Source organism: Sturnira hondurensis, unplaced genomic scaffold (genome assembly GCF_014824575.4).
Source record: "Sturnira hondurensis isolate 20B ecotype Veracruz unplaced genomic scaffold, ASM1482457v3 Scaffold0020601, whole genome shotgun sequence".
Lineage (NCBI taxonomy): Eukaryota > Metazoa > Chordata > Mammalia > Chiroptera > Phyllostomidae > Sturnira > Sturnira hondurensis.
In genome coordinates, this window is record NW_028093232.1 from 3,093,837 (window position 1) to 3,117,295 (window position 23,459).

The 23,459-nt window shown below is 38.4% G+C and overlaps 1 protein-coding gene and 1 pseudogene across 2 annotated transcripts; both read left to right on the forward strand.

Annotated features, from left to right (window-relative positions):
- Positions 1 to 799: 799 nt before the first annotated feature.
- Positions 800 to 2,872, forward strand: LOC118975938 (small nuclear ribonucleoprotein F-like; annotated as a pseudogene).
- Positions 2,873 to 7,878: 5,006 nt separating this feature from the next.
- On the forward strand, positions 7,879 to 22,656 carry PRIM1 (DNA primase subunit 1). Of its 2 annotated transcripts, XM_037030233.1 has the most exons (13): positions 7,879 to 8,037; positions 8,725 to 8,882; positions 12,237 to 12,343; positions 12,416 to 12,489; positions 13,299 to 13,435; positions 13,859 to 13,917; positions 15,515 to 15,624; positions 16,040 to 16,122; positions 16,335 to 16,476; positions 18,102 to 18,171; positions 19,047 to 19,138; positions 19,817 to 19,915; positions 21,598 to 22,656. In XM_037030233.1, the coding sequence occupies exons 1-13, from the start codon at positions 7,935 to 7,937 to the stop codon at positions 21,615 to 21,617; spliced, it is 1,254 nt and encodes a 417-aa protein (XP_036886128.1). In that variant the 5' UTR covers positions 7,879 to 7,934; the 3' UTR covers positions 21,618 to 22,656. The 2 variants fall into 2 exon arrangements, with proteins under 2 accessions (XP_036886128.1, XP_036886129.1); XM_037030234.1 differs by lacking the exons at positions 18,102 to 18,171; positions 19,047 to 19,138; positions 19,817 to 19,915; positions 21,598 to 22,656 and adding an exon at positions 17,444 to 17,863.
- Positions 22,657 to 23,459: the final 803 nt, after the last annotated feature.

A 23,459-nucleotide genomic window follows, 5' to 3' on the forward strand; every position in this document is an offset into this window, starting at 1 on the left:
AATTTCTTTCAGGAATCAAAGTTGAAGAATCTTTTAAAAAAATAACCATAATCATGACCTCTTTCCAAACAGACCTTATTTCCTACCCAATCCAACACACACATACACAATTTGCTTAAGAAGATTCATCTGAAGACTTGAGAGGACTTTACGAATCCCTGTTAGTCAGCATTCCCTCCTTTGTCCCATGCTGCCCACCCCCACCCCCCCATGAGGGCTCCACAGCCCCCCACCCCCACCTTCTGCACTGCTTTTAAAACACCTCCCTCTGTGTAACAGTTTGGGCTGCTCCTTGTCTGGGCCAAGCTGGCAGATCTCACCAGTGTCATCCTTGCTCATCTGGATGATCAGATGTTAGAGCCGAAATAAAAAACAGAAATAAAGAAAAGAGCTGCTCTGGCCAGCCAAAGAGTTTCCTGTGCCCTTCAACGCCCATCCCCTGATTTAAGTTGTAATACTAGCATGCAAAGTTCCTGCTGACTCTAGAAGGGGAAAGGCAGGGTCATTCTAGCAGAACCTACTCCCACTACCAACCTGAGATCAGCTACTGCAAACTGAGGTTCTCAGCCTTAATGCTGGCACACCTTTCCAAAGGAGCTACAGCTGCTTTGTGTCTTGAACCCTGTAGCCAGGCTTAGGGATATATATATATATATATATATATATATATATATATGAATGACAGCTTTATTGAGACATAATTCACATACTGTGCCACACAGCTGTTGACCTTAAACAGGCAGATATTTCTCCAGAAAAATGGTTTATTTTGGAACAATAAAGAAGTGTTATTGGGAACATGGAGGCTAATGGCAAAATGTGTAAAAGTCCAGAAAAACAAGGAGAGGAACGTTCTTTTATGGACTTCAGAAGGGCCGTTGTAAACAAAGAGTCCTTTGGCAGAAAATGCAAATGCAAAGTATAGTGACTTTTCATTGGCTGAATTATGGCAGTCTCCCATTGGCAGAGGTGTTACTGGGAAAGGAGCAATCTTCCTTCTGCTGAGGAAGGAATGTAGTAGGACTTCCTTTGGAAGTTTCTTCCGGTTGGGGTCAGTAGGATGTGTTGGTGACAAGTGTGTGAGAGCTCTCTCTCTTCTAGACTCCTGACTCCATTTTAAATGAGATTTGTTTATTAATTTTCACACAATTCACCCTTGAAAAGTGTACAGCTCAGTGGGTTTTAGTATATAAACAGACTATTTAGTTTGAGAAACTTTCATCACCCTGAAAAGAAACCCTGTACTCCTTTGCAATCATTTACCATTCTTCCCTCCCCACCCCTTGCCTCGGGCGACCACTAATCTACTCTCAACGTCTATGGGTTTGCCTATTCTGAACATTTCACATAACTGGAATAACACAATTATGTGGCCTTTTGTGGCTGGCTTTCTTTCATTTAGCGTAATATAGTCAAAGTTCATCCATATTATAGCATATATCAGTATGCAATATTGTGATTTATGAGAAATATATATTTGGTCACTCAGATGACCAAAATACATTTTTCATATTTATTCAGTCTTACTCCACATTGCTGTCTCATAACTTCCAAAGCCTTTGGGATTTCCTGAGGGGCAAGAGCAATGGGAGTATCTTTTGTTATAATAGTCTTCTTTGTGTCCTCAGTTTCTGAGATCATTTCAGAACCATAAAGGTGAAATTAGTGTCTTGTTATTCATAACAAGTCCTTTTTCACCACAACTGTGTTTGTGTTAATGAAGTAACTTTTGGAAAGTACTTAAGGATGAGGGCTGTTTGCCAAAGAAACCAAGCACTGATAGAGGGTTAAAATTTTCAGTCCTACCCCCAGACTTCCAGGGAAGAGAAATGGGCTAGAGATTGAAATAAAAAAAACATTGGCCAATGAGTTAGTCCACCATGCCTATGTAACGAAGCCTCCATAAAAAAAACAAAAGGAGAAAGTTCAGAAAGCTTCTGGTTTGTGAACACATGGAGATTCGGGAAGAATCTGGAGAGGGCATGGAAGTTCCTCACCCCTTTCCACATACCGTGCCCTTTGTATCTCTTCATCTGGCTGTTGATTCATATCCTGTAATACACTTGTAATCAATTGGTAGTCTAGTGAGTAAATGGGTTTCCTGAGTTCTGTGAGCTACTCTAGCAAATTAGTCAGACACAGGAGTTGGGGGACATTTTTATGGGACTGAATCCTTAACCTGTGGAATCTGATGCTATCTCTAGGTGGAGAGTGTCAGAATTGAGTCCAATTGTAGGACACCCAGGTGTTGTCTGAAGAATTGGTTAGGATGTGTGGGGAAATGCCAGCCCCCCACACACTGGAACTGGTATCAGAATCCTTCAGCACTCTTTCACAGCTCTCTCCTCCCTTGGCTTCTATGAAATCATTCTCTCCTAGGCTCTCCCTCTGCTTCTATTCCTATTCATTCTCATTGTCTTTGCTGGCTTCTCTTCTATCCAATTTTTTTTCTTCTACCCAGTTTTTAAAGTTAATACATTTAAGAGTTCTAGTCTGACTCTCTGCTGTAGGTACCCCAGTCAAGAGGGACAGAGGACAGCTGCCATTGGCAAGTAGCCTGCAGCATTTGCTGTTGGTCAAGGTAAATTCGTCCCTCAATTCCAAACCTTCACTCGGTGGATTAACAGGAAAACCAGTAATGGAGAAACTTACGTGGGGAACGGAGTACAAAGGCTACCTGCGATCTGTAGATGGCTATATGAACATGCAGCTTGCAAACAAAACACATAGATGGAGCATTGTCTGGACATCTGTGTGAAATTTTAATAAGGCGTAATAATGTCCTTTATATCGGGGATTTGAAGAAGAGAAAGAAGATGGGGAAATGAAAGAATCGCATCTTTTGTGGGGAATTTTTAATATATATTTATAGACAATAAAAATTTGTTTGTTTGTTTGTTAAAAAGAGTTCTAGTGCCCTGGTTGGCATAGCTCAGTGGATTGGGCAGTTGAGGCTTGTGAGCCATCTGAGCTAAGGAAAAAAGGGTAGTGGTTTGTGGCTTCAAAGAGGAGGAAGGCAATTCAGAGATGAAAAAGTAGATGTTTGATAAACAAATGTTTGCTGGACCCTGCAGAGACCATGGGACACAAAGCAGGCTCTGGTCTCTCAGGTCCTTGCGTCTCCCTCACCACACCTAGCCCATGTTCTTTGTAGATGTCTCTGATGGTAGCTCTATTCCGGGAATAGGCCCTTTATCTAAATTCTTTTAGGCAATTAAGAGGAAGATCTTAAAAACTTACTGAGTCTTCTATTTCTTAAAAATAACCATCCTAAATTTATACTCATGCCAGAGACATAGTTTTGGGTGGCAATTTTTGCTCCCCACACTACTATTTGCTAGGTCCTATACTAACTAGTTACTGTAGGTACTCCAGGTGAGTAAAGCAAACATGATACATGAAATCTTAGAATTTAACATTTTAGTAGGGAAAATTGACATGAAATACATATATTCACAAATACATAAATAATTACACACTGTGATGAGGGCTATGGGAGAAAAGCAAAGGGCAGGTAAGGGGTGTTACAGCAGTAACTCAAACTCAACTTTTCAAAACTGAAATAATGATAAGTCACTGCAATCCGATCCTCCTCCTTGTTTCCATGTTATTTCCTATTCCTACATGTATTCAATAGATACTCAACAACTTTAATGAGTATCCACTAGGTGCCAGACAAACCCCCTTCCATCCAAGTGCCCAAACCTAAAACCTGGGAAATCATCTTAGACAACTTCCTCATTCCCTAACATCCAATTGATATTACTTCTCCATCAAGCAGTTATGTCCACCTAATCCACCCACTCCTCTCCATCGTTACCTTACTGCCTTAGTTCAGGCCACGAGTATTTGCCACCTGAATTCCAGCAACAATTTCCTGCCATTACCTCTGGCCGCTCTCTCCACAGGGCTCCAGAGTTTATTTCTACAACACAGCTTTGATTGTGTTTCTCCCCTACTCAAAAGCCTTCTAAGGTCTTCACTGTCTTCAGACAAATCCAAATTCCTGTGGAGGAACAAGGTTTAATGTTCTGTTCTGATGTGAATCTGCCATCCTTTATTTTAACCAGTCTGCAAGGAGAAAGCTAGGAGTATGTTGCTTTATGACTAACAAGAGAACCTACACAATATGTATATTGTGTAGAGAATAGACACAATATGTATATTGGTAGGTTACTTATCAAAAATCTGCTCAGTTAATTGATAGATAGCTTAGGTGTAAAGATTCCATTTCATACATCAGATTCATTATATAGATTAAAGAACAATTGCAATGTACTCTAACACGTGTTTCATTAGCTTGGTGGTGATATCATTTACTGTGTAGTTACAAGAAACGTTTCTAGGAGATCAAACTAAAACTTAGGCATTAAACAAATATGATGGTGCTCTTTATTACTATTTCAGTAGTTTATGATAACAAGAGACAAAACCTCATATAATTTAATTTAAACATGCCATGGGCCCCACCTAGATAGTCTCCATGTTTATTATGCTCTTCTATCAATAGAACTTATTCTCTAATCTTCTCTCTCTTATCGAGGAAAATAACTAGCACAGGAGTACTGCAAATTTTCAATTTCTTCCTTCAAAAAGATTATTTATTCCCAAGATTTCTCATCAAATATTAATATGATCAACATTTTATTTTCATTTTAACTAAAGTTGAATACAAGTGAAAAATGAATCATTTTTATTCCCACACTCCTTGGAAATGAAATGCTTGACATGAAATGCTCTGGCCATGCATGGCTTACTTCTTAGCTGCATCTCCCACTATGCCTTCAGTTGAAGTCTGAGCTCTATCCATATGAAACCATTGGCAGTTTCCTTAGAGGGCCATGCCATTTGCACTTTTGTGACTGTGTTCCCTGTACCAATTTTATCCAAGGCTAAAGGAAAGGGCTGATGCTAATAGACCATTGGTTTATAAATGCATCTATAACACCTCATTATACTGTTTGATTTGTGTCTATTGCCCCTACTACACTATAACTTTCTTGGAAGCAGAAATCATGCCATTAATTTTTTTCCCCAGAGCCTAGCTAAGTGCCCAACACAAGTGTTCATTAACTGTGGAATAAATGCTTGAGTTAAAGAATGACTGCATGAACCGTATATTTAAAGAATAGATCATCCTTTTACATGCTAAAAACATCCAGAATAACCATAGGAGTTGAACGGGAAAGAAAGTCCATAAGGTAGGTGTCCAAGTCTGTGAAGAACTTGGGGAGAGGGAACTAGGGCTGATAATTACCCAAAGAGGGTGACAGTACACATAAATAATAAAAGTAAAGAGTATGGTAGAAAGTGTAAGGCTTGGAGGACAAAAGGGTTTTGTACCGATGAGGAAGCACAAAGGAAACCAACTGAATGGCGATACTGCCTCTCAGTGGCACCTGGAGTAAAAGCCTCCATAACAGAGTACTTTCACAGAATACGTTTTCTTATACTGAGCTCTGGACCATGAACTATGCCAGGCACATTTATTTCATTTAACCCTCACAACAACCCCTTGTTGAGAAGACATAGCATGTAGCTTAGGGTTAAACACACAAACTCTGGAGCCAGGCTGTCTGATTCCCACTTACCAGCTGTGTGACCTTGGACAAACTACTCAAGCTCTCCGTGTATTTTCCCATCTGTAAAATAAGGATATTTGTACATACCACACAAGGTTCTTATGAGGAATTAATCTTTTTAAAAAAGATTTATTTATTTGTTTTTAGAAAGGGGAAGGGAGGGAAAAAGAGAGGAAAAGAAACATCAATGTTGCCTCTCATGCACCCCCCACTGGGGACCTGGCCCACAATCCAAATTTGTGCCCTAGACTGAGAATCAAACCAGTGACCCTTTGGTTCTCAGGCCAACACTCAATCCACTGAGCCACATCAGCCAGGGTTGAAGAATAAGTTCTTAAAATGGTACTTAATGGCATAGAAAATGCTATAGCCTTTATTTTTCCTTTTTCTGACGAGAAAGAATGTTGAATAAAGCAAGCATACAGTAGGAATTCAATAAATATAACTTCCTTTTCCCCCATATGTCTTAGCTCCTTAAGCTGTTACACTCCTTAATGTTCTTGACATTTAAACAGAGGACCCCCAAATAGCCCATAGAAGTCTGTTCCTAGAGGCAATAATGAGGAAGCTGAGAAACCTCCATTTAAAAAGCCCAGGAGAACATGGTTCAGGAAAAGAGCACTCTACAGCAAGGACACTCTCATTCCTTTTATTATAGTGAAGACCTTCCCAGTAACAAAGTTCACCCTACCCAAAACAGGATGCATAGGGATTGTGAAAATCAACTAAGATTTGTGCAGGAAGCCAGATTTCTAGGAACATTCAAGTAAGTATGATCTTCCCAGACCTCTTTTAAAAAATATTTTATTTTTTATTTTTGAAAGAAGGGAAGCAGGGAGGAAAAGGGTGAGAGACATTGATGTGAGAAAGACTGGCTGCCCTATTGAACCTGCAACCCAGGCATGCACCCTAACTGGAATTGAACTGGTGACCTTTCAGTTCAAGGGACAATGGTCAACCAACTAAGCCACATCGGCCAGGGCCCAGACCCCATTTTTTTTAACCACACTGCTGATAGGAGCTAAGGGACCATTATTATTTTTAAGGTTAGGCTAATAATAACTCACTACAGACTACTCCCTCCTTACTCTTCTACTATTATTGTAAAAATAAAATTTATGAAAATAATGGAGAGAGGGGAAGGGAGAAGGAAAGAGAAGGAGAGAAACATTGAGATCCACTGCACAATAGATCAGGGACCAAACCTACAACCCAAGCAACAGGTAGCCTTTCACTTTGCAGAATGATGCCCAACCAAGTCAGATCGCCCACTCCAACTCCACATTTGCAATAAGGTGTATCTTTACCAGGTAAGACTGACCAATCTGCACATCAATAGCACACAGACTCCTTTCATACTTGTAAAATTCTCCATGATTCTGCAAGCTTCCACTAATTCAGGTTTTAGTATTCCTGGGTGTTGTATTTGAGAGCCTGAATATACAAACAAACAATAGCCAGGCCATATACAAAAGAACTCTGACCCACAACCTGCAGAAGCCTACCCAGGAAACCAACACTCTCATTTATAATAAATACCCAGGAAGCCAGCCTGCTATAAATCAGACGCCCTGTCTCTAGTGATAGTCCAAGAAGCCAAATAATAAGCCCTGTAACATTTGGCCCAAAATAGCTAACCTGATTAATAACTTGCATCTTCCCTAATTTTTGTCCCCACTTCCAACTTAGAGGGGGCAACTGGCACCCCTAACCAAATCACACAGGATGCCCCACTCCTAGTTAGTCCACCTACAGCTTCCCAAAGCAAACAGCCTTAAATCAGGGCACACCTGAAACCTTCTCCTTTTTCCCCCCTAAAGCTTTTCCTGCCTTTGAGTCTTTGCCAAAATGCAAATGACGGTGACTGACTCCCCATCTTTATAGCAAACTCTGAATAAAGAGCCTTTGCTTTCCGCATTTGGTTGAGAAATATTTCCTTATGTTGGGCCTAGTAAGTCTACGACAAACTAATTTCTAAACACTTTTTTAAAGGTATTGGTTTTACATGGGTTAAATGTGTTATTTCTATAATCATAAATTAGCGAACATCTTTTTTACTTCATCATTAGAACCCTAAGTCAGTATATGCTCAAGGGCTCACCTTTCCGCAGCCCACCTTTCTGGAATTAGAGGGTCCTCTTCTGCCAACCTGAGCAGAGGACCCTTTGTCAGAGAGGGTGGGCGGAGGAGACAGCGGGAGCACCTCCCACGCCCAAGCCAAACCCCCAAGCGGCGACTACAACTCCCAGCGACCCCTGCAGACGGCAGGCCGCGGACGCAACGCGCCTGCGCAGTGGTTGAGCTTCCCGCCAATTTTTGCTGTAATTCTGCCGGACCTGAGTACCACGCTCCATGGAGCCGTTCGATCCTGCCGAGCTACCAGACCTGCTTAAACTTTATTACCGGAGACTTTTTCCCTACTCTCAGTACTATCGCTGGCTCAACTACGGCGGAGGTGATGGCGGCCGGGAGCGGGGTGGGTAGTGGAGTCGAGAAGGGAATGTGAAGAGGTTCAGGGGGAGTATCCTGGCGTGACGATATGAAGTCCCCTCCGCTTGCGAGTGTTAGACAAGACACCTTCACGCATTACGTTGAGCCCTCCCCACCACCACCTCTGAAATGTGAATGGGCTGAAAGAGTATATAATGACCAGCCTGTGGCCACACAATGAAAAGTAGAGCCGCTGGTCCTACCACTGCGCGGCAGGATTCGCACTCAGTGCCGGGTTTACCTGCCGCGGTTCTTGAGCCAAACGGTTACAGGGTCGTAGTATGAAGCTGCAGAGGCTTGATCTGCATCAGGGACAGAGGGACATATCCCAACAGAGGAGAGGTGCTTAATTCGTCCCGATTGAGTTGCCCACCGAGGAGACGGAGGTGGCCTACCGAGGTGGCAGAGGTGACGTTATAAATTTAAACTATTTCTGCATATTTTTTAATTTTAACTATTACCCATGAAATGCCGTGTGGTAAGCATCTTCATATTAGGGACTAGATCTTGCCTTTTTTTAAAATTGTTGTTTACATCTAGCACAGTGTTGGGCACAGAGGGCTAATGAAAATATCTTATTATTGGTTGATGTTATAAGGCCCAGAGCTGAATAAAATACCAAATTAACTTAAAATGTACATTTATTTTGCAGTGATAAAGAATTACTTTCAACACCGTGAATTTTCATTCACGTTGAAAGATGATATTTACATTCGCTATCAATCCTTCAACAACCAGAGTGATCTGGAAAAGGAGATGCAGAAAATGAATCCGTACAAGATCGATATAGGTGCAGTATATTCCCACAGAGTAAGATATCGGTTTTTTATGTACTTTGTTGGTTGGTTTTCTACACCAGGAATCTCCAGTGTTTTGAGATAAATTTTTAGAGTTTATTCTGAAAAATAAATAAAACCACATTTCATTTAACTGTTTTTGCAAGTAAATTGGGGTTTTTTGTTATTTTTGTTCTTTGGTACTCTGTATCACTGACTGGAAATTATTTGTAAGCAAATTGGTTGTGTTCTCACTAGGACAGAAATTGAGTATGTGGCTAAAAGACTAAATGTGGAAGTCAGCATGGTTTAAGGAGGGAATTATAGAATTACACTCCCTGCATTGGAGTCATTCTTCACTCCTCTCACATGCCTATATCCCTTCTGTTAGGAAATCTCTACCATAATAACATGTGAAATCCAACTAGTGCTACCAGGGCTACTACCATCATCATCTTTCATCTGGATGACTAACGTCTTCCTAACAGTTTGCTGCTGTAGATTCTATCGTCTCAATACAGCACTCAGAGTGATCCTTTTAAAACAAGTCGGATCCTGTGATTCCTCTGCTCAAAACCATTCTCTGGTGGCTACCCATTTCACTTCAGAGTAAAAACCTCTCTCCCCCTCACTCATTTCTCTCCTGCCACACTGCCCTTACTCAAGCAGTGTCACTGCCTAGAACCCATTTCCCCAGATATCTTGGTTCATTCCCTCACTTCATTCAAGTCCTTATCAGTAAGGCCTACTGCAACTCGAAATCTCTTTCGAGGGAAATACCTCATTTTTTTATTGGGCCACAAGAGAGGCATCCGTAGACCTTTTTAAAATATTTTGTTTGTGACCTTTACAGCTATCTATGCACATAATTTACAAAATCAAGTAAACTATGGAGGTCATTGGTTTAAAATTTTTTTTAAAAAGTCTCTTACTCCACCTGTTTTATGCTCCCCAGACGCAACCATTCTCTGTTAGCTGATTCTTATGGTATTTGTCTCCTTGTCTCTAAATAACATGCTTATATTTCTTCCATTTTTACATTTTAAGCATTATCTACTGACTTTTCCACTCTGGCAGATGAGGATTTAGTTTTTTTTTTTTACCTTAACCTGTATCCTCACTACACATACAACATTCCCATTCCCACACTCCTAATATGTTTGTTAGATTAAAAATCAGTAGACACAGAACCTTGGCTAGTGTAGCTCAGTGGATTGAGCGCGGGCCTGCGAACCACACAATCGCGGTTCGATTCCCAGTCAGGGCACATGCCTGGGTTGCAGGCCAGTTCCCAGCAGGGGACTCACGAGAGGCAACCATACATTGATATTTCCCTCCTTCTCTCCTTCCCTTCCTCTCTAAAGATAAATAAATAAAGTCTTTAAAAAAAAAGCACATGGAAGACAGAATATTTCACACCTGCTGTACCTCGAAAACGTCTTCATTATACCTTTATGCTTAACTAATGGCTGAATATTTAAATCATTTTCCCTCAGAATTTTGAAAACATTGCTTCCTTAAGAACACCTTGCAATGGGGCATTAATTATATGTACTTTTCCTTATCAAAAACCTTAAAGAACTTTGTTATTTCTATTGATCAACAAATACTTTTTTTTTTTTTAAGATTTTATTTATTTATTTATTTATTTATTTATCTTTAGAGGGGAAGGAGAGAGGGAGAGAAACATCAATGTATGGTTGCCTTTCGTGCGTCCCCTGCTGGGAGTTGGCCTGCAGGGAACTGGCCTGCAACCGAGGCGTGTGCCCTGACTGGGAATCGAACTGCGATCGTGTGGTTTGCAGGCCGCGCTCAATCCACTGAGCTATGCCAGCCAGGGCCTGATCACCAAATACTTATTATATAATGTTATATGTCAATTATCTCAGTAGAACTAGAAAAAAATTTGATGATATTTACCAAGCCCTGTTTTATTTAAGTAGATGAAAGTTACACTATCATCGATTCTGGATGTACAGGATTTGAATTAATGAGCTGACATCAATTTTGAATTATATAGTTTCTTCACTCTTTGGCCACTTTTTCTGTGTGGGCAGAAANTTAGTTTTTTTTTTTTACCTTAACCTGTATCCTCACTACACATACAACATTCCCATTCCCACACTCCTAATATGTTTGTTAGATTAAAAATCAGTAGACACAGAACCTTGGCTAGTGTAGCTCAGTGGATTGAGCGCGGGCCTGCGAACCACACGATCGTGGTTCGATTCCCAGTCAGGGCACATGCCTGGGTTGCAGGCCAGTTCTCAGCAGGGGACTCACGAGAGGCAACCATACATTGATAATTCTCTCCTTCTCTCCTTCCCTTCCCCTCTAAAGATAAATAAATACAATCTTTTAAAAAAATTAGTAGACACAAATTCAACTTGAAACTCTGCCAGTTGCCTAAATCTGATATATTCAGACCCATTGGGTAGTTTGTCTATTGCAATTCTGAAGAAATTTGTCCTACAGTCTCTGACCTCCAAATTGGACTGACTGCTCGCCAATCATGATGAATAAGTGTGATCTTATATTCACCTTGGTTTCTTTTCACCTCTCTCACATGTTGGATCCCCTGTTGCCCAGATCCCATGATCTTTCTTGTTTTGGTTTACTCCCTTGTTTTGATGGAGCACATCCTCCAGGAGCCTCCTTAGAAAAAGCACATGGAAGACAGAATATTTCACACCTGCTGTACTTGGAAAATGTCTTCATTATACCTTTATGCTTAACTAATGGCTGAATATTTAAGTCATTTTCCCTCAGAATTTTGAAAACATTGCTTCCTTAAGAACACCTTGCAATGGGGCATTAATTATATGTACTTTTCCTTATCAAAAACCTTAAAGAACTTTGTTATTTCTATTGATCAACAAATACTTTTTTTTTTTAAGATTTTATTTATTTATTTATTTATTTATTTATCTTTAGAGGGGAAGGAGAGAGGGAGAGAAACATCAATGTATGGTTGCCTTTCGTACGTCCCCTGCTGGGAGTTGGCCTGCAGGGAACTGGCCTGCAACCCAGGCATGTGCCCTGACTGGGAATCGAACCGCGATCGTGTGGTTCGCAGGCCGCGCTCAATCCACTGAGCTATGCAGCCAGGGCCTGATCAACAAATACTTATTATATAATGTTATATGTCAATTATCTCAGTAGAACTAGAAAAAAATTTGATATTTACCAAGCCCTCTTTTATTTAAGTAGATGAAAGTTACACTATCATCGATTCTGGATGTACAGGATTTGAATTAATGAGCTGACGTCAATTTTGAATTATATAGTTTCTTCACTCTTTGGCCACTTTTTCTGTGTGGGCAGAAAACAAGCATATTTGGCAGCACAGCAGGTCTTATAGAAACTGATTGATATTTTATACTTGTAGCCCAGTCAACATAATACGGTGAAGCTGGGAGCTTTCCAGGCTCAGGAAAAAGAACTGGTGTTCGACATTGACATGACAGACTATGATGATGTGAGGAGCTGTTGTAGGTAAATAACTGGGTGCCTTGGTGGTAGGGTGGGTAACATCAGTGACAGTGAGTAATGATGATTCTACTGCAGTTCTGCAGACATATGTTCTAAGTGCTGGACCCTCATGACGATGGCGATCCACATCATCGACCGGGCATTGAAGGGCAAGTATCCGCTATGTCTGAGTGGGGTCAAATGCAAGACTGCTTTCCTCTGAATAGTAGTCTATGTATACCATTTTATAATCAAATGCCTTAACATTCTAACATGTTTCCTTAAAGCATGTAATAAGAAAGTAAAAGATTACAATAAAGTTATAGTTGAAACTCTAATAAAGCTGTGATCAAACCAGTGCATTTTTTTTCAATTCAGTAATCTAATGAGCAACTGTATGTGCCAGGTACTGTCCTTGATGAGGAAAATATGAAAGCAAACAATTATTACCTTGAGTAGGTTACACAGTCTAAGGAGACATAAAAAATTAAGGATCAGCTTTGTGTTAAGTAATATGCACAGGGTGCTATGGGAATATAAAACAGCAGGAGTGCACACAGGATTGGGAAGAGACTGGATCAGAAAAGGCTTTCTAAAAGAGGCGGTGATAAGGATGATAATCGTTGGTCTTACATAGGGGGCTTATTATGTGCCAGGTACAGTTCAAAGCACTTTAAATTTAACTCCTTTACTGTCTTCTAGACTGAGTCTTTAAGGATAAATGACATTTGATTAGGGAGAGAAATGGAAATGCTGGGGCAGGAGGAAATTCTTGGCAGAGAGACCAGCATAGATAAAGTAATGAAGGCAAGAGCAATGGAGGGTGAGCAGGTGCAGCACAGGAAATTACAACTAACTTAACATAGCTCAGGTCAGTACATGTGGATAAAAGGTAAAAAAAAAAATGAAGCTAAGGAAATAAGCAAGAACCAGGAGTTTATAGATTTGTTTTAAGACTTACTATGTTTCCCCTCCTCAGAGGACTTTGGATTTAAGCACCGCCTTTGGGTATATTCGGGAAGAAGAGGTGTTCATTGTTGGGTCTGTGATGAATCAGTCAGAAAATTGTCCTCTGCAGTACGGTCTGGGATAGTTGAGTATTTGAGTCTTGTAAAGGTAAGATCTTTTTTTTTTTAAGGTTAAGATCTTAATGATAATTTTTTGCTAGATGTATCAAGCCAGGTATGTTCAGTAACAAAATTACACTATCTTTTATAGAATCCACTTTCCAAAGTAAGTGATCTTACCAGTAGATTGATATAAAATGAGAGTAGCTATATTTTTAAAAGATATTTCATATTTTGTTATAAGTATCCTTCGTAGCAAAAGGAAGATAAGTAGTTTACTTTCCTGGTTCAATTAAGTCAACTAAAGTTAACCTAAAAAATTATAGGCATTGAGACTATATAAAATAGCATATGACTTTTTATACTTTGACATAATTTAGTCAATATCTTTAGAATATACAGAAAATTTTTCAATATTTCTTTTATGTTATATAATATACATGAAAGTCTTTCTTGATGATTTATTTTTCAGGGTGGTCAAGACGTTAAAAAGAAAGTTCACCTAAGTGAAAATATTCACCCTTTTGTCAGGTCTGTTGGAAAAGACTTCATGAAGTTCATGGCTGCCAAACCTGCACATGCTTGTAGAGTTACGTTGTGTCATGAGCAAAGAAGTGTCCCCAAAAGTACTCACTCACATGACATCTTTCCACAATGCCAGGTTCATTAGGAGAGACCTCCCAAATAAGCCAATTGTCATAGGCAGGTTGCACACAGAAAAGGGGAGGTTACGAGGTAGAAACAGAGTGACTATATGGCACAAAGCCCCAGTCACTAGTGGCATCTGCAGGTGGAGAGGCGGGTGTCATTGTCAAGCTAGGTGGCTCTGCATCCAGTAGAGTGGAAGTTCAGCAGGGCATAGAGTGTGACCTGTGGTATAGCCAAGCTTGAGCATTGGGAGGTCAGAGCTCTGAGTTTTAATAGCCCGCCAGGGGTAGAAGTCTCACTCATCTGTGTCCAGATGGAGTCCTTATCCAAGTGTCCAGACTCGTGGTTTTAGGTGTTTTGGGTCCCTAATAGGGGCATTCCTGTTACAGTCCATTACCTCAGTCTTGACATAGCACTTGCCGGAACTGTCATGGCTGACAGTGATTCCATATGGGATTGTCACGTGTCCAAAAAGTCCACTCTGCTCTTGCTCTGTACACCTTGTTACCAATCTTCTCTGCTGGAGTAGCATTTCACAATAATAAGAGCTAGAGTTACATGGATGTCTCTTGTATGCTACTGCTTTACAAATGTTGTCATTGGTCTTCCCAGCAGCCTCTGAGGGATGTGATGATGGTACCTCCATTTGCGGATGAACTTCCAAAGTGAAATTTGGAAGATTTGTATAATTAGCTCGGCATGAGACAAGTAATTGTTAAATTCAGATTTGTGTCTTCCTCTGCCTATTATCAAAACCATACCTTTTCCACTGAATTCACTACTTCTCTATGATAGTGGAAAGTATTAATTACATTAGGAGTAAGATCTGTAGTCTACCACTTGCTATGACCTTCATAAAATATTAGAGCCTCCATTTCCTTCTCTATGTAAAGGACAGAACAACATCTGCTCCATCTGTCTCAGAGTTGCAGCAAAGATTAAATGAAACAGTAGATGTGAAGTCTGTTTACAAATTGTTAAGCACTATATAATTGTTGAGATGTTAAAGCAAGCAGTTCAGAGTAGAATCAGTAGGCTGTGTCCTATATTCTACTACTGATATATTATTATGCTGTCCTGAATTGGTTGCTTTCTACCAAAAAGTTTTACTGTTGTTCTTATAGGAAAAAATGTCAGAATAAATAATGATACAAGAATAAGCTCTTTTGTGCACTCATAACTGTAAACCTACTTTTGCCCACCCCTGTATTTATGATGTTAATATTAACACTCTAAGTTGTGGAGCTTATAAGTAAACATTTCTTGAATATCTATTATAAGTCAGGTACTATGCTAGGTTCTTTCCCCTTAAAGTTAACTCTCACAACCCTGTGAAGGGATATTATTCCCATTTTACCTGGTTAAGTTCTAGAAATTCTATGAAAATAAGCCCTAGCCTCCCAAATGGCAACAGAAGCTACTGGTGTATGGCGTATATGTTACTAATAGTACTGGGACTTGGTTATTGTTATTCCTACAGAAAATCTATTAACATAATAAATAAATACTTTGAAGAATACGCCTTGGTTGAACAAGATATTCTTGGAAATAAAGAAAGTTGCGATAAGATTTTAGCTCTTGTTCCTGAGAATATCCTTTCCTGAGACCATTTCTATGTGAGCTACTCATACTGTTCTGTGATGCTGTACATTTGTTGTGCCTGTATATTCTCAACGTTTTGGTTTACCTAGTCTGGAATACAATAAGACATGAGGCCATTTCATAAATAAATTTCTTCTTTATGGTACTTGATCCTCCCAGAATTAATGGCTATTTAAAAACGCTGAATTATTTTGCCAAAATATACACAGACCAGGGGAAGGTTTTACATTAGACAGCATAGCTGTTTTGGCACTCTTTCTGTCATATCATCACTGTATTTCTACAGGGTTGTTTTAGTGTTTCTTTTATTCATATTTTAGAAAACAATAATTACTTTCTATACAAACAGATAAATTGTTTGTTGATGTGCCCTAAATGAGTATGTTCCTTAATGATCCATCACCAATTCGTGATGACCTGCAAAAAATCTTCCAGAAGCATCACAGTTCACTTCAGCGTTGGAAACATTTGAAGGAGTATTTGAAGGTAGCCAAAATCTGATATATTCCATTGAAATCTGTGTTACAAATATAATACAATTGTTAATTAAATTAACAATTTTAATTGTTAGTTAAAAAGCAAAACAATTGATTGTTTTGCTTTTTAAGTCAAAGATGGTAAAACATTTTATAATCACTTTGAAAGAAATCCTCAAAAGTTCCTACTGATTTTCATGCTGGCCTTGCATCTGCTTTTAGAGTGACATCAAAAAAGACAAAGGTGGGCTCTGGCTTGATTGGGAGATCATGCTCCAGTACTGTTTCCCACGGCTAGATATCAATGTTAGCAAAGGAATCAATCATTTGCTGAAGAGCCCTTTTAGTGTTCATCCTAAAACAGGTATGTGAAGAAAATGAGGAAAACTAAAAGAAAAATGAAAGTTATTTTTTGTTTTAGTAAGCATGTCACTCTGGGTGTGAATGCATATGATATCTGACATTTTATAGGTTGAAGAATTGTTCCGTCAGCTAATACCTATATTAACTTGTTTTTAAATTGTTGATTAGTAGCTACTGGGTGAGTTTCCACTATGTAAATAATTTTCAGTTGGGATTCTGAGGTTCAGTGTTGGAAATTATAGGACAATAGCTCTTACTGTACAGATGAGGAAATACGGCTTATGAAGTTAAAGTGACTTGTCCACAGTGTTAAAACAAATTGTGCCACTGGGTGTAAGATGTTAGGGAACTTATTGTGTGTTGCTTTGGTTTTCTCGAGATAATAACAGTACCTACATCAGTGGGTTATTAGGGCCATAAAATATAAAGTGCTTAGAAAATTATTATACATTCATTTCTCCCAAATTGCCTATTTCCCTAATAACCTATAATGACTGTAGTCCACACATTTGTGTAGCCCTTTTTACAAACCTGTCAACTGTTTGTAGCTTCTTTTTGTAGTAAGCTTAACATTTATTTTAAGATTCATTCTAAAGCTTCAGTGGATATCCCCTTATTCTAATATTCAAGGTTTGGGTAAGTAATTATGTTCACTCATAAGTATACATTTTGATTATATCCTTTTCCTGTTGATTAGCTCTAATCTTTTTACTGTCTGTAACATCAACTCCCAGTTTCCTTATTTACTTGTTAATCACCTGGCATTTTTTAGATTCATTATCTCATTTTTGAGATATAATGAATTTTATGTAGTGTCCCAGGTGTGGATATTATAAAAGGGTAGGTAATATTTGTAATGTCTATTTCATTTCCAAAGTGCTTTCTCAAAATCCCCTACATATAAGTGTCTTTTCTTTTTTCTTTTTCTTTTTTTAATCCTCATGAGGGGATATATCTATTGATTTTAGAGAAAGGCAAGAGAGAGAGAGACATGGATTTAGAGAGAGAGAAACATCACTTGGTTGCCTCCTGTACATACCCCAACCTGGGATCCAACTGCAATCTAGGTATCGCCCTGACTGGTAATGGAACTCGCAACCTTTTGGTATACGGTATGACGCTCCAACCAACTGAGCCACCTGACCAGGGCCATATAGGTGTCTGTTTTGATTTCTGCAAATAAACTGTGGTCATGAAGTGAACTATTTCCATCTATTTCATTCAGTTTTCAAGACTCACTCAGTCTAGAGGGGAAATGTAGACCACTGTACTTGAACAACAATTAAAAAAATTTTTTAAAGACTCACTCAATTTGACAGTGTTCTGTACTTAAATAAAAGAGGATATTTGGAAGAAGGAGAAAAAATAAAAGTAGAGATTAGACCAACTAGATAATAATAGATCAACAGTCTTTCACACCTGGGTTTTTGTTTTTTCTCTAAAAGAAATAAAAGGGACAGCTAATGTGAAAGTGCTTTCCATTTTTAGTCCTATTGCTCTTAACAAGTAAGTCTAGCCCTTTTTCTAAACATTAGATTAAAATTTTAGCCAAAGGTAACTTACAGGAGACAGCCTATAATGATTTTTATTCCATAATCATCCATTTATAACTTTTGGTTCTTACAGGTCGAATTTCAGTGCCTATTGATTTACAGAAAGTAGATCAGTTTGATCCTTTTACTGTTCCAACCATAAGGTATGTTCCAGATCCTTGGTCACTCCTTTTGTTTGTGATTGTTCTGAATTTGAAGTAGATTGGATTAGATCCCTTCCAGAGAGGCCGCCCTAGTGGAGCAGCATTTCCTAGCGAGTTCCACAGAGCACCAGTGTTTCAGCTGCTGTTATGCAAGGAAAAGATTTTTAAGCCCAGGCACGTTCTCCCTATCAGGAGCACACCTGCACCTTTCCCTTCCCTTACTTCTTCTTCCCCTGACGTGAGTTGTCTTTGCCTTTCTCTCTCCTAAGCTCCAAGGGCCCTTCTTCTGCTTCTGTAACTTGTTTCCTGAGCCTACACAGCCCCCCGGGCTCCCTTCTACTACCTCTGTAGCTTTAAATCTTTTTGGAAACAAAAAGATTTTTCAAGTTCATGTAATTTTGGGAAATGCTTACTTAAATGGATTAAAAGTTCTTTACTGCAAGATTTCCCAGTCTTTAATATGCTAATATGCATGGAAAACTCTGAGAAGAAATTATAGTTTTTATTTTTTATTCTTTTATATTTTATTTATTTTTTTTTAGAGAGAGGGGAAGGGAAGGAGAAGAGTGGGAAAGAAACATCAATGTATGGTTGCCTCTCATGTGTCCCCTACTGGGGCCCTGGCCTGCAACCCAGGCATGTGCCCTGACTGGGAATTGAACCAGCAACCCTTTGCTTCACAGGCCCGTGCTCAATCCACTGAGCTACACCAGCCAGGGCAGATTATAGTTTTTAGAATATCCCAAATTTATTTGGCCACATAATTCACAGAAATCTTAAGATTCACAGAATCTTAAGGGATTCATGTGCTGTGATACACTGGGTAATGTAGACCAAGAACCAACTTTAAAACTCTCTTATTCTATTATTTGTAGCTCCATCTGCCATGAATTAGATGTCATTCCCACTAATGAAGAGGAAATAGAGGAGAACAAACCTGAATCCAATATCAAACATAGAACCAGAGGTAGGTTAATATATTGAAGTTTTGTTTTAACATAAGCTTTTTATATAAACATCTTGCTGTCGCTCCAGTAATTAATTCTTCCAGGATTCAGCCCTGGAAGGGCTGAAACTAAGTAGCAAACTAACTAAGTAGCAAACAAACTAAGTAGCAAATAATGTTATAGCAGTGTTTCCCTCCTTTCTTCAGCAATTGTCTGCCCAAAAGATGCTGTTAAATCCAATTTGTATCATCAGATGCTTTCTAAGCAATATCTGAATGCCAGGATATATATTGTAAGATTGAATTGTCAACTGGTATTGATAATTGTTTGAATTTCAGTCTTAGAATCAACAGTCATTTATTAAACAACTACTATGTATGCAGTACTTTTGCTCTTTACTTTAGTTTTGATATACCCAGATGAGTGTTATGGTAAATATATATCTAAATTGTGACTGAATTGTACATTCAAGAATATGAGCCCTGATCAGTGTGGTTCAGTTGGTTGGGTGTCATCCCACAAATTGAAAGGTCACCAGTTCAAGTCCTTTTCAGGGCACATGTTTAGGTACTTGTTTTTCATCGTATTTCAATTGAACACTATTGTTCTAGAATTCTTACAAGAAACTTAAAAGGTGTACTTTAATGTTATTCTTGCTGTTAAAATACTAATTATAATACATGGTATTTATAATTTAGATTATAAGAAGACCAGTCTAGGTCCTTACATAAAAGTTTTTGAACAATTTCTTGAAAACCTGGATAAATCCCGAAAAGGAGAACTTCTCAAGAAGAGTGGTAAGACTCCATACCCTTCCCTTTTAGCTATTTAGATCGTGGTATGGTAGTTTAAAGCATCCAGTAAGTGAGCAGTTTTAGAGCTCTGATGTTTACCCTCCCAAAAATGTTATTGATTTATCTTCCTGTCCTTAGTGTTTTTCAAAATTAAGGTCCCTTAATTAAGTTCAACACAATGTTCATTAAACACCTTCCAAGCATTAGGTACTATGAGGGAAATAAAGGTGAATTATAGAAAGATGAATTCCACAACATGCCTCCTGCCCTTAGGAAGTACAAAAAGTACCTAACTGGTACAAAAAAAAAAAAAACAAAAACAAAAACCCAAAATGCTAAGAAAGAGATCTCATCTGATAGAAATAACCTGAGAAGATTTTGTATTCAAAAATAAAAACAGGTGTTATTGGAACTCTTTTCAGTAAGCTTGCTATATGAAGTCTAACCCCCACTACCAATATACCATGTCTTGAAGTATGATTTCCACAAGCAGAGAGTTGACGAGATCCAGGTATGGGAGTGGAAAAAAGGAGACAGGTTTTCATTTTTGAAGGAATATCAGGAGCAAAGGCATAGAGGCAGAAAAGCATTGGATCACTATGGAGGTCATCAATTAGTAGAGCTAATCAGGAAAAAGCTGTGTCAGGAAGTGATGAGATAGAAATCTGAAGAAGCAGACTAAGGAAGGAAGTGTCATGATTTGTAGTTTTATCAAGAAAGATAAATCTATCTGGCTGGTGTAGCTCAGTGGGTTGAGTGCGGGCCTGCAAACCAAAGGATTGCGGTTCAGTTCCCAGTCAAGGTACATGCCTGGGTTGCAGGCCAGTTCCCAGCAGGGGATGCACGAGAGGCAACCATACATTGATATTTCTCACCCTCTCTCCTTCCCTTCCCCTCTAGAGATAAATAAATAAAATCTTAAAAAAAAAGGAGAAGATAAATCTAGCCATAGTATATCTAGAGAGAGAGACAGGATAGAAAGAACCCAAGAGGCTACTTGGAATATTACCATTAGGACAGTAGCATTGGAGATCTCCAACAGGTGCAATCCTTGATGCTCGGTAATGATTTGGAAGTGGAGAGATAAAAGATGAGGGTAAAAGTGCCACAGAAGACAGGAGAAAGGAAAGTTTCAAGATTATCAAGTGTCAAATGCAGTAGGTAACTGATAAAATATTGTTGCATATAGGAACTAGAGGGAGATGCTAAGAGGAGCATCTTAGCAATGTCAAAGACAGAGTTCTTTGGATAGGAGAGATCTGAGTATATGTGTAAGCCAAAAGGAAGTAAGTCAGCAGTGAATATTATTTAAGAGATTGATGAATACCATAGAAAACTGTGGCAATATTATGGAAATATAAACTGCCTTTTACTTCATTTTTAAATAAAATGTGTGATGGCTAAAGAGCAGTGCCTAAGATAATGCGTAATAGATCCTCAGATACGTGCCTATTGAATGAACAATGATGACTCTGAACTTGGAAAACCTTGTTGAAGCTGCCATTCCAACTGGCTATATTAAGTCCTTTGTATTCTTGTTCTATACTTGCCTAGCCTATAATGTGGGCTTCAGTAAATATGAAAGCAAGTCATCAAGCATGATGTGAATTTAATGGACTCATTAAGCATATCAGAATGTTTTGTTTTCCTTTACTATCCTTTGATAAAAATCTATTCTATTATAGATTTACAAAAAGACTTCTGAAGATAACAACTGCCCTCCAACCAATACGGATAACTTCTACTTTCAACCAAGAAGCAAATACTTCAAGACCCATAAATATGGCAGAACCATGTATACATTTAATGCTCAAAGCAAAAATTTCCTTTTCCTGAGAAATAATTATGTTGAAAAGATTCTTGAGACCACCGAAGGACAGTATCCAAGTTCCTGGAAGAAGCAATAATGGGAAGAATAACTGTAGATAATTGTAACTTTTAATATTATACAAAGATAACTGATAATTTTAAGATTTCTGATGTAAATACTTCTGTCAGTTTCCATATGTAGATGTATCTGAGCAATAGTATGCCCAATACTTTAATCTCAGCTCACTGGGTACAGCCTCCATATTTCTGGAGTGAATACTCTAGGTGAATGAGGGCTTTGTCCTTAAGTCTTAGACATTTGGGCTTATTATACCTGTAGTGTGTATTCAGTCACTTCTTTGCTTCCTGATATTTTTATAGGTCAGGCCAACACCCCACTGCCCATCTTTTACAGGTCATTTTAAACTGAGCATCTAAACCTACCAAAACTTTAATTTAAAAGATGTGAGTTACTAGATTATACTATGACCTAGTAGAGCATTGTTTACAACTGCTGCAATTGCAGCTCCTTCTTCCCTTAGAGAACCATTGGAACCATTAGATTGGTCTACATTGTAAAGAAGCAGCTTAGAAAAAATAACCAAGCTCATCAACATAAAACTTATACTTGTCAAAACACTTCGGCTTTCTATATATCCAGATACTTAAATTTAATTGTAAAGTTTTCATTTCTCCTGCATTTGATTTTGTGATAGACATAAAAGTGTCAGATTTCTTTTGTCTAGTTTTACAACCAGTCTAAACAAAACAGCTGTTCTGGTTTGCATTTTGTCTCCTGAGAAGCAAGCTATCAGTCTGATACTTTCCATGATTTATGAAAATTTTTCCTTCCTTTGCATTTCCTTTGATATTGTTTTCTCTATAGTCACAGTCTTTTTTTTAATCTTTTGGTTTATATAAAACAGTATAATGTAGTCAACATACTGAAATGCTTTGCATTTCTTTGTTTTCTAATTTTTTAAGAAAAATATTAAAGACAATTGCCCAAAATTCCTCATTTGAACTTCTGTATACTATATATTAGTCTTCAGTTCGGGAAACAGTGAGTCAATTTGAAATTTCTAAATACCAATTCTCATTGGTCCACCTTAGGAACTCAGAATGAGAGTAAAAAGACTGGTGTTATGCTTTAAATGAGGTCTTTTAAACTTCTAATATGCCTAGCATTGAAGCATTTCAATGCTTTAATATTAAAGCCCTGGGATAAAAGCTGGTATACTAGCCCATAAAATTAATTATAGAGCTTATTGTGCTCCTGGAAAAGAGTAAATGTTTCATTCCTGAAGATAGCACGAAAATGCTGAAAGACAATTTCATTTCCCTACTGTCTGAGTTGCCAACTCTTCCATATATATATATACGAATTGTAGAAACAAAGGGCACAACTGGTTTCCATCTCCAAACTTGCCCAAAGAGATATATGTATATGTATATATGTTATATACATATATATGTGTGTGTATATGTGTATATATTTATATATATAAATATGTATATATGTATAGAAATATACATATATACCCAAAGAGAAAATACAACCTTCCTTAGCCACTCATCAATAGAGTTTGAAAAGTCAATGAGCTTGCTGGGAAAGAAAAGAGAATGGTCAAAATGCAAGTAGTTTTGTCTAAGGAGATGATTGGCAATTGCTGGTCTTTTCTGAAGGTAAACGGCTGCATTGACAAATCTTCCAGACCACTTTATTTACTTAGATATT